General features: G+C 44.0%; 1 protein-coding gene across 4 annotated transcripts in view; it reads right to left on the bottom strand.

Annotated features, from left to right (window-relative positions):
* Window positions 1–337: 337 nt before the first annotated feature.
* The window catches only part of KDM3B (lysine demethylase 3B), a 52226-nt gene continuing 35345 nt past the window's right edge, over window positions 338–17218 (bottom strand). For 2 of the 4 annotated variants that reach the window (XM_084839484.1, XM_084839485.1), the window contains exons 15-24: window positions 13572–13828; window positions 10676–10942; window positions 10032–10203; window positions 8870–8960; window positions 8628–8758; window positions 6950–7069; window positions 6150–6289; window positions 4899–5075; window positions 2502–2636; window positions 338–1587 (exon numbers count right to left, since the gene is read on the bottom strand). In XM_084839484.1, coding sequence (XP_084695610.1) covers window positions 1507–1587; window positions 2502–2636; window positions 4899–5075; window positions 6150–6289; window positions 6950–7069; window positions 8628–8758; window positions 8870–8960; window positions 10032–10203; window positions 10676–10942; window positions 13572–13828 — 1571 coding nt within the window. In that variant the 3' untranslated portion in view covers window positions 338–1506. Of the gene's footprint in view, window positions 1588–2501; window positions 2637–4898; window positions 5076–6149; window positions 6290–6661; window positions 6802–6949; window positions 7070–8627; window positions 8759–8869; window positions 8961–10031; window positions 10204–10675; window positions 10943–13571; window positions 13829–17218 lie in introns of those variants that run through there. The other 2 variants (XR_014788461.1, XM_084839486.1) reach the window with 2 other exon arrangements.

The following is a 17218-nucleotide window of genomic DNA, read 5'->3' as shown; positions in this document are numbered from 1 at the left end:
GGTTAAGTTTGACCAGGTCACATCTACAGGCACAGAAATAAATATACCTGGTTTGACCATGGTTGGTTGGCTGGCTGTTTCAGTCACTTTCCAGTTTTGCCTCCTTCTAAACAAAGGACTTTGATTACCAGATATTGAAGAGAAATGGTACACTAAACTTTGGAGCTGCCTTTTCAAGAAATGTGTGTGAATGCAGCTCTCGGGGTTTTAGGGGGATGGGGGAAGAGAGAGAGCAGGAGCTCAGAAGCAAAGGCAAATAGGATGGATGCACTTCCCCTTCTTCCTCAGCCGTCCCCCCACAGTCCTCTTGCACAGATACAGTGTAGGTTTAAGAAGATTCTACAGTAAATGACTTTTATTTTTTAAAAAATGAAATAACCGTGAACATATTAACAGGCCTGCAGGTGGCACTACAGTACAGCTGGATAGAAGGTAGATATAGTCCCAATGAACAGTCAAACAATGGAATCCATCAGTTCAATGGTGACAACTCTGAATACAACTCTATCAAGCAGGAACATTTTACTGAAAATATTTCTGGACAAAGCTGATATTGAAAATTAGTTCTGGGAAGTAGTTGTCCCAATCTAAAACTGACAACTGGTGAACTATTGCCTCGTTTACCAGTTTAGGGAGAGATGTACAACATCTCCAAAACATAGAAGTTCTTTTCCCCCCTTTACTTCTTTCTTTGTGGGAACTGGTGTTGGAAGTCAATTTCTTTTAGCTCTCCTCTGGCCAATTGTGCTATTCTGGATTTATTTCTAAGAATAATTTCTTGAAAGGTTTTATTGAAAGGAAGACTAAATGCGATGTGCCTTTCCTTTTAATCCAGGAACAGTTGTGGTATTTCAAATTCTAAAAATATCTACTTTCATGAAATACTGTTTCACTACAAACCTAGTTTTTCACTAAATACACAATTTTTAATCCTGGAGCTATCTGGGAAAAAACAGTGGTTTCTCTCTGTATTTCTGCATTTCTACAGTGTATAGAGAACTGTTAAAGGGGAGCATGAAGAACAATTTCTCTTTTTCCCTTGGCCTGTGTCAGACTCTTGAGGACTCATGTCCATGTTTCTGTAGCGGGGCTCCTGGTGGTCACCCTCATTCAGAGCTAACTACTTAAGTCTGCAATAGAATGTCCATCTTCACATCATTCTTTCTAACTTCTTGGAAAGACTAACTAGGCATGAAAAAGGTTCACACTTTCTATTCATAATATGCAGGAAGACCACATGGTTTCCATACGATTTCAATTTGCAAAATGCCACAGGAAAATGACACAGCACCTCTCATTAATCAGGAATTCTGTATGTTATGGTGACCTTCCTTTAGATGTTCAGTGTTGAGGCAGCATAGAAGACAGTGGCTGGAGAGTGTAATGAATGCCATGGCATCTCTTAGCGAGAGGCCTCTGGCTCCTACAGAGGCAGGCATGTGCACTCCCCCTTCTATACTGTGAGCAAAAAAATGACTCCAGAGGGGGGTTTGGAATCACCAATTCCTAAGACCTAGCCAATTTGGATTCATGAGCTTTCAGTGTGCCAACAGCATCTTTGACTGCATGGTAGATAATATTCTTCACCTGCAAACAGAAGAAAATGAATACACTGAAAATTAAAACCCTGAACAGTGGTTTCCATCTGCTATATTAATACATAAGTCAGAGTTCCTTAAATATTAATTGTACTCAAGGCTGAACATATTCAGGGAAAGAATATGGGAAGGTGTCTGAGCCACTAATACTTCTTAAAGTTTACATGTTGATGATTAACTGTTCTCTCTATTAATAAACTATGTAATCTGAATGAGCATTTCGCTATAACTCTGCAAGTATTAGTATTTCATATGGATATCTTCTCTGTAACAGAAATGCTATCATTTCAGTTCCTATGTGCATACCGATCTATGCTATGTTCAAACCAACGTCAGTTGAAACCAATTGCAATTCTGCAAAACCTACATGCATTCTGAATAGCTAGCTTTACAATGATAATCTTTATTACAAGAGAAACGTTTCTGCTTTAACTTAAGTTTCTTAACTACAGGTTAATCCTTTAATATAACCGTCTTGCATTTAAAGGTGTCTTTGCCAAGACAGAGATGCTTCTGTTTGCACGAGGCAGCTTCTCTGAATTCTGGAAATTTTATTGTATCCCATCGCACACGGCTCCAGAGGGTCCTCAAGAGATCCTTGGAGGTGCAGCAGCAAGGAGACAAGAACGCCCTATTATGCCAGTGGAGTTCTGTTCAGATTTTTTTGGGTCAAACCCACTAAATAAACTATTTTGAAACAAGTCTAAAAGAAAAGCAGTAAAATAAGGATTCATCTAGCTAACATGACCACAGGCTACTTCCCCTTTATTATTAGTTTATATACTATATATTAGATTATTCTTTAGTCAAAATTCAACCATAAGCATTTTGGCAGTACTATTCTTCCTTTCTCCAAATCTGATATGCCTCAGAAATTATTCCACAAGACCGATAAAGGCTTACCTGCAGCTTATCCTCATGGTTTGTGTGAGTGTTAGACAGGTGCCTGAACTCCTGGGTCAGGCGGAAGCAGTGTTTAACGTGTTCTGGAGATACAAAATCTTCTGCTACTTTAATGCAGCTATACAAATTATGAACCTGCAACAATAACCAGTAGAACTGGGTGCCAAATTAACTGCAAAGTTGAACAACTCAACATATTACTTGCTGGTTCTTACAGTATAAAGAAGACAGGTAAATGCTATGGTCCCACATTTGACAGAAAGACATTGGATATTTCAAGTATGTTTTCCAAGAATGCTTCCAGACAGCTTGCAGTTGGAAGGCACTGTGCAGCTATTCAGTTCTTTTCTACTTAACAGACTTTCCGCGATAAGAAAAAAGATGAAAGAAAACAGTTGGAAAACACAGGGGGATACAAGTATTCACAAGCTGAATATAAGCCAACAATGTGATGTGGCTGCAAAAAAGGCAAATGCCATTTTGGGCTGCATTCATAGAAGCATAGCTTCCAAATCCCAGGAGTACTAGTTCCCCTCTACTCAGCACTGGTTAGGCCTCATCTGGAGCACTGTGTCCAGTTCTGGGCACCACACTTTAAGAAGGATGCAGACAAACTGGAGAGGTTTCAGAGGAGGGCAACAAAGATGATCAGGGGACTGGAAACAAAGCCCTATGAACAGAGACTGAAAGAACTAGGCATGTTTAGCCTGGAGAAGAGAAGACTGAGGGGAGATATGATAGTGCTCTTCAAGTACTTGAAAGGTTGTCACAGAGGGGAAGGCCAGCATCTCTTCTCGATCATCCCAGAGTGCAGGACATGGAATAATGGGCTCACGTTACAGGAAGCCAGATTCCGGCTCAACATCAGGAAACACTTCCTGACTGTTAGAGCAATACAACAATGGAACCAACTACATAGGTGGTGGGCTCTCCCACACTGGAGGCATTCAAGATGAAGCTGGACAGCCATCTGTCGGGGATGCTCTGACTTGGATTCCTGCATTGAGCAGGGGGTTGGACTCAATGGTCTCGTAGGCCCCTTCCAACCCTACTATTCTATGATTCTAAGTAGAAGATGTCATCATCGGAAAGCTCCCCAGACTGCCCTCTATTAAAATAATTCCCACTGTGAGTCAAACAGCAGTTCCTTCATCAATACAGGCCAGACTGGGTGGGAAATGGGCAATTATATTCTCTGGGATCATTTTCAGTTTTCATAAATGCTTCAGTTAATTCATTTAAAGAAGGGATGTGGAACACCAACCCGTGGAGGTTCCCCATTGGTCCTGCCGACGCTTGGGCTCCCTCTGCAGGCCCCTCCCATTTGGGTCCCCAAGCCTCATCCCTCCTGGAGGCTTGTGGAGGGGCAAGGAGAAGCCCTGTGTTATCTCTGTGCCAGATACAAAGGGGACTGCTTCATTCCATGTAGGCTTTCCCTGCTCAAAGAAAGCATGGAGGAAGTGATGCTGAGCCAACTCAGAAGCCTTCACTCCTCCAACAGAGGTACGAAGGGGACTGAGCCAGCATGGCTTCACCCTCTCTCCTCAATGGGAGGGGAATGCCCATGCATAGCAAAGCCAGGTCAGCACCTGAAGTGCTGGTTGGAGTGGCTCCAGTTGGTGCTTTGGGGTGTCATCTGCCTTCCCATTCAAAAGATGTTCCCCACCCAAATTTAAAGGTCGGCCAAGATGAGATTAACAACCATGATCAAGAAAACCCAGGCAAACGGGAGGTGGAGAAAAAAAATCTAACAGAGAGGCTACAGATAATTCAAATTGCATTGGACTCTGACTTGAGTAAGATAATTCGGGGGTGGGATGGTCACGAATGTCAAAGCCTGATTGCGCTGAACGTTAAGAGAGAATGAAGGAACACAACCTAGGCCAGGATAAAACAAATACATCGAAGTGCATACATCATTTAAGTGTCAAATCATTCAAGAAATTCTGAAAGAGCATGAAAATGCAATTTTTCACTGGCCCTAAACATTACATGGTAAGTAAATGCATACTAAGATCTTAGTAATACATACTAAAGCCATTCGTATAAACATCACTTAACCCCTACCAGATGTAGCACACACTTCACCAATAAATATATGTTATCAATAAATATACACATCAGTACAAATACATAGAGTTCTCTCAGTCCTTCTGTCAGCTTCTGAAATTTCACTGAGCACTGTCGACATGCTTTTCAGTCCTCTAAACTTTCCTTTTCAGTACAATACATAAAATTCTGGATAACCTATCAATTCAACTGTGTACTCTGAAAAAGCAAGCCAGCAGTCACGGTGTACAGGTGTGCTCTTTTTGATACACTACATTACTAACTTGTTTCCTATAACGCCTGGAAGTTTTTACACTATTCTTTAGGGCCCTGGCACTCCACACTCACCTGGTGAGGGGCCCCTGCAGGAATAAATACAGCATCTCCCAGGAACTGCACTATTGCCCAGCCTTGCACTCCATATTCCTCATAGAGACGCTTACGTAGGGTCTGGTCCAGGTACCAGCTTTGGTCATGGATTGGGTCATGATCTGGAGGATTTTCTTGCCCTTGTTCTTCACCAACCTAATGCCAAGATATCAGAGTTTAGTTCTGTCTACTCCTATTAAATTTCTTCTGAATCTGTCTGTGTTCAGCAAACAAACCCCACCCAAGTTATTTCACTATGAGTCTCTTAGCTTTGTTTAAGCGGGTTTTGTGGTGATAGCAGGTTATAAGAACTTTCTGCAGTTAGAACTGGGTTGCTGAGATGGACAGATCCTCCACCCCAGACGGTTTGAAGATGGTTCAGAAACTCCACCTTGTGCAGAATGCGGCCGCTCGAGTATTGGTGGGGGGAAGGCAATTCGATCACATAATGCCTATGCTGCACCAGCTGCACTGGTTACTGGTGCATTTCTGAGCCCAATTCAAGGTGCTGATTTTGACCTCTAAAGCCTTAAATGGTTTGAGACCAAATTACCTGAAGGACTGCCCATATCAGCCTGCCCGCACTTTAAGATCAGAAAGAGAGGCCCTTCTCATTTGCCCACCCATGAGAGCAGTCAGGCAGGTGACATGTGAGAGGGCCTTCTCTGCAGTGTCCCCACACCTTAGGACAAGCTGCCATCCGAGGTCCACCATGCTCTGTCATTGCAGACTTTTGAAGGCCTTGAAAACGTATTATTTTACCTTAGCCTTCTATTGATATGACTGCTATTGTTGCTGCTGCTGCTAACATCGCTGTTGCTGCTGTTAATGTCGTTGTTGGGTTTATTGTTGGCTTTTATTGTTGTTTTTATATTTTTATCACTTTTAATATTTTTATTGTTTTTATGTATTTTATTGTTGTAAGCCGCCTGGGGAGGGCTTCTGCCCTGAAAGGTAGCCAAGAAATATTTTAAATAAATAAATAAATTTGAATGAGAGGAAAAGCCAAATCTCACAGCTTGTATTACTACATATACGATCAGCTGCCCAATTCCATCACTAGAACATTATTATTATTATTTTTAGGTAATTTATATCGCATCCCTCAACAGTTTTCAGGGCAATCCAATGAGAATATTGGGACATTTGAGTTTTAAGATGATAGGCAACAGTAGAATTCTATGAAAAATCCTAATAACCTTTCATTGCTGAAACATCCCATCATCATACCTTCCGAAGAAGCTCCCTGATCTTCTCAGCATCCTTAGCAGCATAAATGTGCCACAGTGCCCCGGGTTTCTCCTTTGCTTCATGGATTCGCTGTTTTGTGACATCATCAGCATCTCCCTCATCAATGGTTTTCAGCACCTCTGAAATTCACACCAATAAATTGCACAGCTTTTTAGCGTAAACAGCAAGAAGCAACAAACTTTGGCCTAAGTAACCACATCATCTTAAGTAATATTCTGGAAAAAGCAATAACTGGATACATTCCCCTTGTTGACAACACATCATCTACTGCACATAGTTCAAATGTACAAGGCAGCTTATTTATGCCTAAAGGTCAACGAGTATGTCTGCACCATCTGTTTCTCACAAATATATACCCCAGAAAACACTTTAGAAAGCTGGTGCAGCTGCAGTTAGGACTCTAATTTTGTTCTAGTCTTGTTCCGGGACAGTTAGTACCACAAAGATGTGCTCTGCTTCTCATAATGTTCCTCATGATGCCTGGACAGATTTCATAAGGGACATTGTTTCAAGACAAGCTGATACACCTACCCATGAGTACATTCACTTGTGACTAGGCATTCCAGCTTGCAGCTTGAACTGGCTCATTTGTCCCTCTCATTGCTCCTCTGATGATTTTTGTTCATGTGTACTACAAGTGGAAAGAGCAACACAGGAACAAAGAACAAATCAAAATGAAAAGAAATAAAATGGTGCAGGCCTAATCTAAGTGATCTTGTGCATAGTTATGGGAGATGCAAAAGTTATTCCCAGAAAAATCATCTTAGAAGAAAGCTTACCATCATCATGAGCACCTTCCCCAATGGGGATTCCAACATACACCATAACATTAACAGCATCTGACACATCCAAATGCAGATTGGTTGTACCAACTCTTCTGTCTTCCGCAGTTATCAACCCTACAAAAAAGCAGCAAAGGAAAGAGAGCATTACATCAAGCTTAGGGGGCACTTTCTATTATGCTGCTACTTTCAAAGGTTATCGTCATATCTGACGTACTCACCCTTTAACGTAACAATGCCAACAATAACAAAGAAACTTTTGCTACTGTTTTGCAAAACAGCAAACACGCTTGATTTTATGTGCTAATTGCAAGAAAAGCTAATTCATAAGAAAATCAAATTAAGCAGCATGTTCAAATAAAATACTTTGCTGAAGAAATTTTTCAGACAAGTCATCACAGAAAGAAAATTCTTATCTTTTTTTTTACAATTTTCCAAAGCTGACTCACTAGATGTATACATTTCTAACTAAAAAAGGAAAAGGAAAAAAAGAGCCAGACATAAGGAACAGGTTCCAGATCTCTTTGTAACTGCAGCACGATAGATAATATGGTTTCCTGCTTCAAATAAACAATAGGAATTTATTACATCTTTATATTACATTCAATACCAAACTTGAAGTGGCATACAAATGGTGTGTGTGTGTAAAATACCTTTCTTATATATTTTAACTGAAGACTTGACTGCATCCTTAGTGGATCCAGAGCCTCCTTGTTACTTTGCTGGTGTGTGTGTGTGTGTGTGTGTGTGTGTGGTGTAAATATGTTAAGAGTTTTCAGGGTTTCAGACCCACAAGAATGAGCAGTTACACTCCTACTATCCCCTCTAGATGTAGATTGTTGACCACAGCAACCAATACAGCCAAACCCTGCTGTGAACCCTGAACAGTAGGAGTCCAGAAAATCCACCAAGCATTCCTGGACCTGTCCTAACACTGCCCACTCAGTCATCTTGCCCACAAAGACAAAACTGAAGCAAACTTATAAAATTCTACAGTCAGGTCCATGGACAGCTTCTTCCTGAGTGGACAATCTCTGCCTCCTTCAGCCCCAAAGAAACAGCCCCTCCTCCAATGATTATTTACCACAGCTGTCAAAAGTATATTTAATCTAGGACAAGCCCATTTCACCAGCCAAGATGCACAAAGGTTGAGGGAGCAGCTCAATCGGGCAATAATAGTTGAAACTTAAGTATTACAACTGGACAAGCAGATGCTTCTGGATACCTGTTCCAGTTTCACACCAACAGTGGAGTAAAAGCTGGAGCAGATGTGAGTAATTTTATCCACAAAATACCACAATGAGTCTCAGTAGCACTTATCCTGCTGGAATAAGCAGATGAAACAGCCCTTTTGCTACCAGAAGAGAGACTGCTGGCTAACACTGCATGGAAGCAATCTGGCAGTAAAGTAGCGCACAAACTCATCTGCTCTTCATTCTGAAGGGTGTGAGTCCTTGACACATTTCTCTTATCTAATATGCACAGCTAAGTTTTCAAACTTTAAAGAGATTACACTTTTATCTTTAAAAATATATGATATAAGCAAATAAGCAAAAGTACTTTTCAGACTAACATAACTAACAATCCACTCTTACACAGTCATCTCTCACTCCAAATACTTTCATGTCAGAGAAACCATGAGTGAGAACAAAATCATGCTCTTCAGCCTACATACCATATGCATTGTACATTTTGGGACCCAGATCAGGTCGCACAAAGTAGCTTGGCAACCTCGATGCCAGATTCAGTCTTCCATCCCTCTTAGTGTACTCTGGGAGAGGAAGGTTCTCCATTAGATCCTCAAACCTGAAAAATGCACCTACCACGTTAAGATACTGGAACAGAGGATAACAACACAATGACAGAACACTAATAATTCTTGCCAAGTCACAAACCCAGTGCAACAAGGGATCTTACCTTGTAGGCATCATGTCTCTAAAATCTTCTCCTGGAGGCCAGTCTTTTAACTTCAGTACCATAGGCTGCCCATCATCTGCTCTCAGACGCTCTGTAACAAAGTAGTTTTACTTGGCTTATATGCTATTTTCTAATAATTTCCCTCTCCTAGATCTACAAGGGTTTTTTTGTTGGGGCAAGGAGATGACAAAATCAAGTCTAAAATGGATAGCTGGTGTGGCATAGCAAGCCAGGCAGATCTGGGTTTAAATCTCTCACTCAGCTATAATGTTCAAAGGATGGCCTTGAGCAAGCTAACCTACTTCACGGGGCTGCTGTGAGGATAGGGATATATAGTCCTTTGTACACTGCACAAAAAGAAGGGCAAAATATAAATATAAGCAAAATGAATTTGTTTTTTACAGGAATATTTCCTTATGGTTCAGTTTCATTTAGAATAGCCATCAATTTAATAAGCATGGTTAAATTCATGTAGTCTGCATAATAAAGTTTAATGAAAGCAATACACTTAAGGTGCAATCCTAAACATGCATAGGATTGTGTCCTTAATGAAATAAGTACACATTTGGTATTGGAGTCTATGACAGGTTAGTGGGAAAGGGACAGTGGAATTAGATCTCATTGTTCTAGGAACCCAAACATGACCACGGATTTCTTCAACTTAGTGGCCTGGTTTGCATGTCACAATAAACCAGGTTATTTTTTAAATCCTGGGTTGTTGTGAATGCAGCAGGGTTTTTGTATATCCATCTGATCACTCCTACTGTGAGCAGGAATGGCTGAACCCAGGGGATGTTTGCCATGATGTGTGAACCAAAAACTCTGGTTTGTCTCTCCCCTGACTAGCCAGAGTAGGAACCCAGGGGTAAATTGTGGGTAGAGGAGGTAGGTATTAACATGAAGGATCAGATAAGAGGATATAAAGAGCTGATCCTTATTGCCTCTAGCAAAGCACCCCCTCTGATCTATTAACATTAAATTGCTTCGGAGGACACCAGTGCTATAATGATTTGTTCTTTGGCAGTGCAATTAAGTATCATTTGCTCAAGAATAAAACCAGCCACACTGATGGTATCAATCACAAGCAATATCAACAGAATTCACAGAAATGCTTTTGAAGGGGGAAAAAAGACGTGATGTACCATCATAAGATTGCACTTACTAGAAATTACTTCAAAGCCATCCCAGAAGTCGCGCACTTTAACATCTGAGATTATGGCGCAGTTCCTACAATTGACCAGATCTACATCCTGATCTCCAAATTCCAGGCTAAATGCCTCTGGTTTCCAGAGTTCAGGCTTCAGCTTCTTATGAACACCAGAAACTAGAACAGGCTGTGGAAACATAAAGAAGGGATTATACACACTGCGCTACGCAGGAAACTCTTAACTTCAGCAGCTGTTTTCTCAGCCTGTGTAATTATGGAAATTAAACAAATTTGCATATATTTATCTATTTTACATAATTTATCCTACTACTTCTAAGTAATGGTGAAGATAAGGAGACTGCAAGAAATCCTGAATTTTGAAAGTTCATCAGGCATAGCCCATATACTACCCAGCTTAATTTCCCAACTGTAAGAGCTAGAAACTGTTTGAATTGAATGCTGGGATACGGAGTTTTACTCCTGATATGAATTTCTGTGCTTCTATCACACACTGACCCAGGCACAGTCAGCTATGTTTTTATCTTGTTTTGTATATTAAATTAATAACAAAGCCTGCACCATAGCAGCTAGTTTGGATTAAGGACAACATAAATATTGCTACAGATACAGAAGATGACTGAGCTGACTTTTTGATTTACCTGACCCTGTTTCCAACACTCCCTGAAGATCTTCCAGTTGTTTTTGTTGCTGGGGTCATGAAGACAAAGAAGCCTTCCATCACAGAGCCAAGAATGGGAAGTGTGTGGATCCAGCACATTTAATCCCATTACCATTTCTTTCACTTCTTTATGTGTGTCAGCCAAATTGCTTGCTCGCTTGGTAGCATCGGACATCTTCTTATTTTCCACCACAGAGGCAATAATATGATCAAGGAAGTTGGGCAAACTGGCTTTGCTCTTGGCCCCCTAGGATATATAAATCCATACAGCAACCTTAGTCCTGTGGTAAATTAGGAAGGTGTGATGCCTTTGCCAGAGACTCTGATATTTCAACCAACTAGACACTTACTAGAAAAATGTACGCTGAAAGGTGGCTAAAAAAATACAAAAGAAGAGGTGACAAGAAATCTTACATCCTTGAACAAGCTCAGCATATGCTTTGCTACTGCAGACAACAGATTGAATTCACAGCTGTTACTGCTCTATATGAGTTTTTTGAAACAGATTTAGCACCTACTAGTTTGGCATGTAATATATTCATGTTGCTGGTGCCAAGCTCATGAAACTATAACACTACTTCTTTGAAGATGAATACTCAGTGGGCTGGATCCAGACTTGCCTTTCCATTTGTGGAAGGGACTGAGATCCAGTGGAGACTCCCGGCTGAAGGAAGAAGGGAGATGATTTTTGTCAATTCCCTTTCCCTCCGCAGCCTTCAAGGACACCTCCCATGCTGTTCCAGAGGGTAGTCTGGCTCCAACCCAATGCCTTTCTTCCATGACAATAAAAAGCATTTTGATTCATGCTTCTCTTTCTCTCTCTTCCTATGCCTTAAATTGTGTTCTTTCATGGCATTCTCCCCTCCCCCTATTTTATACTCACAGGCATCCACATCCCCTAGTTTATTACCACACACTACTCTGAAAGCGACAGTGGGTTAGCAGCTTGTTTGGCAAAAAAAAAAACATTATGTCAAGAATGTCACTTTTCAATAAGAATAAAATCTAAACTAAATATTTCCCAATACCAACTAAGCCAAGCTATTGCCAGCCAGCTCAAATAAAAATGGCCCTTTAGTACTATTAGAAGCACAGCTTTGGAGTCAAGGAGGCCTGTGGTAGGGGAGCTTTTTTATCTGGAGGGCTGTTGACCTGTGGGAAAAGTCAGTCAGGGCCACAGCTGACGGTGGGCAGATTCAGAGCAAAAAGTGGGCAAAGCCACCCATTCTCTCTCTCTCTCTGCATCTGCTGGATGGTTGGAGCTCCAACTGCCTGGCAGGCACAAAGACAAATCTCCACACTTCCACTGCTCCCCTCCAGCTTATGAAGGTTCATCTATGTACTGGCTGGGCAGCTGAAGCTCCAACTGCCCAGTAGGCCCACAGGCAGAAAAAGCAAATTTGGGAAGCAATGCCCAATGCCTCCTCTCACTCCCTGACGGAAAAACCAGGTAGAGGAAAGGGTGCGCTATTGGTCATCACTTCCCGCCCAAAGGGACATGGATTGCCATCAGCATATAACGCTCCCACTGGAGCCAGTCTTGCGCAGATGGAGTGGGACTGCAGACTGGACGCTGTGGGCCACATGCAGCCCATGGGTTCTACAGTACTGCTCTATAGGACAGGGTGGACCAGTAAGGTTGACATTCTCTCTATGCCTGAAGGAAGAGAGGATTTTGAAATTCTTACCCTAATGGAGGATCCAATCTTCCACTAGTTAAACATGTGCCTGGAACTTTAGGAACTATCTATCCTTGCGTCCTGAACAACAGGAGTTTTATTTCTTTCTCCTCCCCCAGAGATTGTTGACCATGATTGAACAGATAAAGGGGGAAGAGGCCTGCAGGAAAATCTTTACTATTTTAATTTTTAATCTGTTGGAATTGAAGATCCTCAGTTAGAGTTGTATCCAAAATTGCAATGCCTCTGCTTGCACAACATCTCTCCACTTGATTTTAGGTGATTTCCCCCGCACACACACACACTGCAGCCCCCTAAAACACAGCCTAAAGTGTTTAGTACGTTCTCCTGACTCTCTGGTGAGGCATTTTGGGGGATACAGAGGGCTGCAGGGTGGAGGAAAAGAAGGTAAAGTTAACTTGTGTGACCTGCCTTCCACTTGTGCAATGCTGTATACAACTCAGCAAGCAGGTTCACATAATCCAATAAGGCACTGTGGCCATTGTGGCTTATTTAAGCCATGGTGAGCTGTGGTGCAGGCGGCCACTGTCAATGTTGAAGCCACGACTGCATCCGAACCCGGCAGGGGTGGGTTGTGTGAGGGTTAAACAACCCTCACATAACCCTGTGACTGTGATCTTGAAAATTCAAAAGTCACCAAACATGCGCTGCAACCCATAGTGGGCTGTGGTGATCGTGCGAACCAGGTCACTGATAATCTGTACTTTTACTATAAAAGAACTGGGAAACCATCTTTCCTCCCAATTTCACTGCTAGTTTCTTCATCAAGTACTATGAGACAGGTAATGCTAAACACTGTAATACATGATCTTCTATGCAGCATTGCCTACATGTATACATGGGAGTGGTTACAGAAAAAACATTCCTACTCCTTTCAGCAAACCAAACTACTTCCTGAAAGATGTGCTACTTACAGGGACAGATATTAAATATGAAAACAAAGCCAGATGATGCAATGTCAGTGCATCTCCCCCACTCCCCTGACTGATAATATATGATGAGTTGCCTCATCAGTGCCAGTTGTGTATTTTACAGTTAATACACACATTCTACCACATGCCACAGAAAATGCATTGACAATGCCAATTAATTCAATCTACTTGAACTGCCGCTTTTTAAAAAGGAGAAATATTCACTCCTCTCTCTCCCCCCCACCTCAATGAAAGTAGTACTTACAGTGGAACCTCCAGAAAAGACAGGAGGAAAAGGGATCCCTGTATCAGGTGAGGTCTGAGGCAGCTTTCCAGGCCCAGAGTTAAGCAAATCGCGAAGACTGGAACCTTCTGTCTTGTTGCTTGAGGCAACTGGACCCAATAAGAGACTATTAAAAAGCTTTGGAGTTAAAGGGGAGGCCTTTGCGCTGGAGTTGAAGGAATCCAATCCAAAAGGTGACTGAGATTCTTTATTGAGCACTGACCTCAGTGAACCTGCTTCTGCAAAATAGACACGACAGGGCCCATGGAAGGAAAAAGGTATTTTTAAAAAACATGCAAATGAAACTAGTACTTTGACAGTCGTACAGAATAAACAAGCCAAATTAGCAGTTGCAATTAAAAAAAGATCACAAATACGAGATAAAGGAGAAAAAGCAAAGGCTGCAGGAATATGTATACTTGATCATTCTTTAGTTGTAGATATAGTTCTTGCAGTCACAGCAAAACATATTATGATAGTTCTTCCCATCAGACTGGAATGGAATGCCAGAATGTCAAAGGGCCAGTCTTAGATGTGACCTTCAAAAGCTCAGCTATGCTTCAGCTGGCATTGGTTTAAATTGGACAGGACACAAATCTTCCAGAATTTATAGGGAATTTCCAGCAGCTGCCCAGGTGTAAGTTACACAACTGATCACTAAATACATAATAGAAAAAAAACTGTGGGGAGGAAGACTGCAATCCAAGCAATCTTCTTAAAACAAAAATCTCACCTTCACACAAGTGTTAATCCAGTTTAATACATTTTAATCTACTTACAGCACAAAGGTGCACTGTCTACTCAGAAGTAGGCCCCACTTAGTTCAATAGGCCTGTCAGGGTGGACACTGAGCCCATAGAATCCCAGAGTAGTTCTGATTCTGAGGAAGAGCAGTCATTCCTGGGAGGAGAGCGCGCTCCTCTTTCCCAGGGCCAACAGCTGACTGAGATTCCTCCCACCAACATTCCTAGCTTAGATAGCAGACCAGGGAGTAACAGAGCACGGATAGCAGACTTGGTGGATGCGCGACGCAGACGCAGGGAGCGGCGCCAGATGGAGGGCACGGAGAGGAGGCGTAGTGCCCGGTTGGCGCACAAACGACGGCTGCGCCCAGAGGATCCAAGGGAAAAGGGGAGGGACTCTCCCTAGTCCTTAAGTTCAGGGGTCTGCCAGTAATTCCCTTTCAAACGGGGACCAACTGTTCCAACTTAGGGCATAGGTACTGTGCTGCTCAGATCTAGTTGCAAACGGTATAGCTGTTAAGTTGTAAAAGAAGAATAAAGCTTTGAAAGGAATCCCTTTGTCTGTGTCTGGACTTGGCTACTGGATTAGACTGAGAGAGGCCTCCAAGGAGCCCTTGACAGCTTGGTCCCCGTTCCTTTTTTTTTTTTCTCTCCTCCATCAGTGCCACGACTCCCCCACAGCTGGGCATTTTGGTGTCGCCAAGACCTTGCATGGAGTGATGAGAGATTTTTGGTGGCCTCGTGTGTGTCAGGACGTCAAGTCCTATGTCGCCTCCTGCCCAACCTGCCAGCGGGCGAAGGCCCCCTCAGGCAAGCCCACAGGCTTGCTTCACCCCCTGCCTACCCCCTCAGGACCTTGGAAACTGCTCTCCCTTGACTTCATCACTGACTTGCCTCCCTCACACGGTAAGACCACTATTCTGGTGGTGGTGGATTTGTTTTCTAAGATGGCCCATTTCATCCCCTGCTCTGGGTTGCCCACAGCCAGGGAGACGGCAGAGCTGTTCGTGGCGCATGTTTTCCGCCTCCACGGATGGCCCGAGGGTCTCGTTTCCGATAGGGGGGCCCAATTCACTGCCCATTTCTGGAGGGAGCTACTGGCGTTGCTCCATGTGACGCTCCGTCTTTCCTCCGCCCACCATCCACAGACGGACGGTCAGACCGAGCACACTAATGCGACTCTGGAGCAATATCTGCGCTGTTATGTCAATTACCAGCAGGATAACTGGTTTTCCTTGCTGCCTCTCGCAGAATTTGCTTATAACAATGCCTGCCATGCTTCCACCCGCCAAACTCCATTTTTTGACAATTTTGGTTACCACCCCAAGGCCTTCCCGTCCACCCTAGCTCCCTCTTCGGTGCCAGCGGCCCAGGACTTTTTAGAGGAGTTGCAAGCAGTACACCACCTCTTATGGGACTCCCTCGAGCAAGCCAAGACAGCCTACAAGGCCTCTGCAGACTGGCGGCGCCCGCCGGGTCCGTCTCTGCAACCGGGGGCCTGGGTTTGGTTGTCCACCCAATAACTCCCCTCTCACTCGCCTGCAAGGAAGCTCACGCCTCGCAGCATGGGGCCTTTCCAGATTACGGACCAGGTTAACCCTGTTGCTTTTCGCCTGGCTCTCCCACCCTCCATGAAGATCCATCCCGTTTTTCATCGGTCCTTGCTGTCCCCCCTGGTTTCTGGCGACCCTCATCGCTCAGTCGGCTCCCCCCCACCGCCAGTGCTGGTGGAGGGGGACGAGGAGTTTGAGGTCGCGGAGATTCTGGACTCCCGCCTTTCTCGTGGCCGCTTGCAATATCTGATGGACTGGAAGGGGTACGGGCCTGATGAGCGATCCTGGGAACCCGCGGAAAATGTGCATGCTCCGTTGCTGCTGAGGCGCTTCCACCAGCAGTACCCCCACAAACCTGGGGCCCCAGGAGAGGAGTACGAGGGGGGGCCTCATGGGAGCGGGGATGATGTCAGGGTGGACACTGAGCCCATAGAATCCCAGAGTAATTCTGATTCTGAGGAAGAGCAGTCATTCCTGGGAGGGGAGCGCGCTCCTCTTTCCCAGGGCCAACAGCTGACGGAGATTCCTCCCACCAGCATTCCTAGCTTAGATAGCAGTCCAGGGAGTAACAGAGCGCGGATAGCAGACTTGGTGGACGCGCAACGCAGACGCAGGGAGCGGCGCCAGATGGAGGGCGCGGAAAGGAGGCGTAGTGCCCGGTTGGCGCGCAAACAATGGCTGCGCCCAGAGGATCCAAGGGAAAAGGGGAGGGACTCTCCCTAGTCCTTAAGTTCAGGGGTCTGCCAGTAATTCCCTTTCAAACGGGGACCAACTGTTCCAACTTAGGGCATAGGTACTGTGCTGCTCAGATCTAGTTGCAAACGGTATAGCTGTTAAGTTGTAAAAGAAGAATAAAGCTTTGAAAGGAATCCCTTTGTCTGTGTCTGGACTTGGCTACTGGATTAGACTGAGAGAGGCCTCCAAGGAGCCCTTGACAGGGCCTTACTCCCAGATAAATGCATAGAGGATTGCAGCCTTCAGAGAAGTGTTCAAGGTGGCTTAGAGTGCAATCCTATGGCTGCTAGATAGCGACTGGACAGCCACAGGATTAATTGGTTTTCGGGAAATGACCTCGGAGCCCATGCGCCAAGGTTGGTTCCCAGAAAACTGCCTCCTCCTCTGCCGCCTTGTAGGTGGCGCAGATCATCCCAGGCTCCGCACTTGTAAAAGCAGCGCAGAGCAGGAGGAAACAGAGTGTTCCCAGGGGCAGGGACTTTGGAAGGGCTGATGCGACACTTCCTATACATCGGCTGGCCGGCCTCCCAGCCTGCTTCAAAGCGCTGCAGCTAGACAGCCGAAATCAGCCATCTAGCCGCAAATGCAGGGCGGCCAG

This window comes from Heloderma suspectum, chromosome 2, assembly GCF_057233095.1.
Source record: "Heloderma suspectum isolate Gila_16-S chromosome 2, 16-S_ref, whole genome shotgun sequence".
Taxonomy (NCBI): domain Eukaryota; kingdom Metazoa; phylum Chordata; class Lepidosauria; order Squamata; family Helodermatidae; genus Heloderma; species Heloderma suspectum.
The sequence above is the reverse complement of the archived record's forward strand: the minus strand, read 5'-3'. Positions and strand labels throughout refer to the sequence as shown.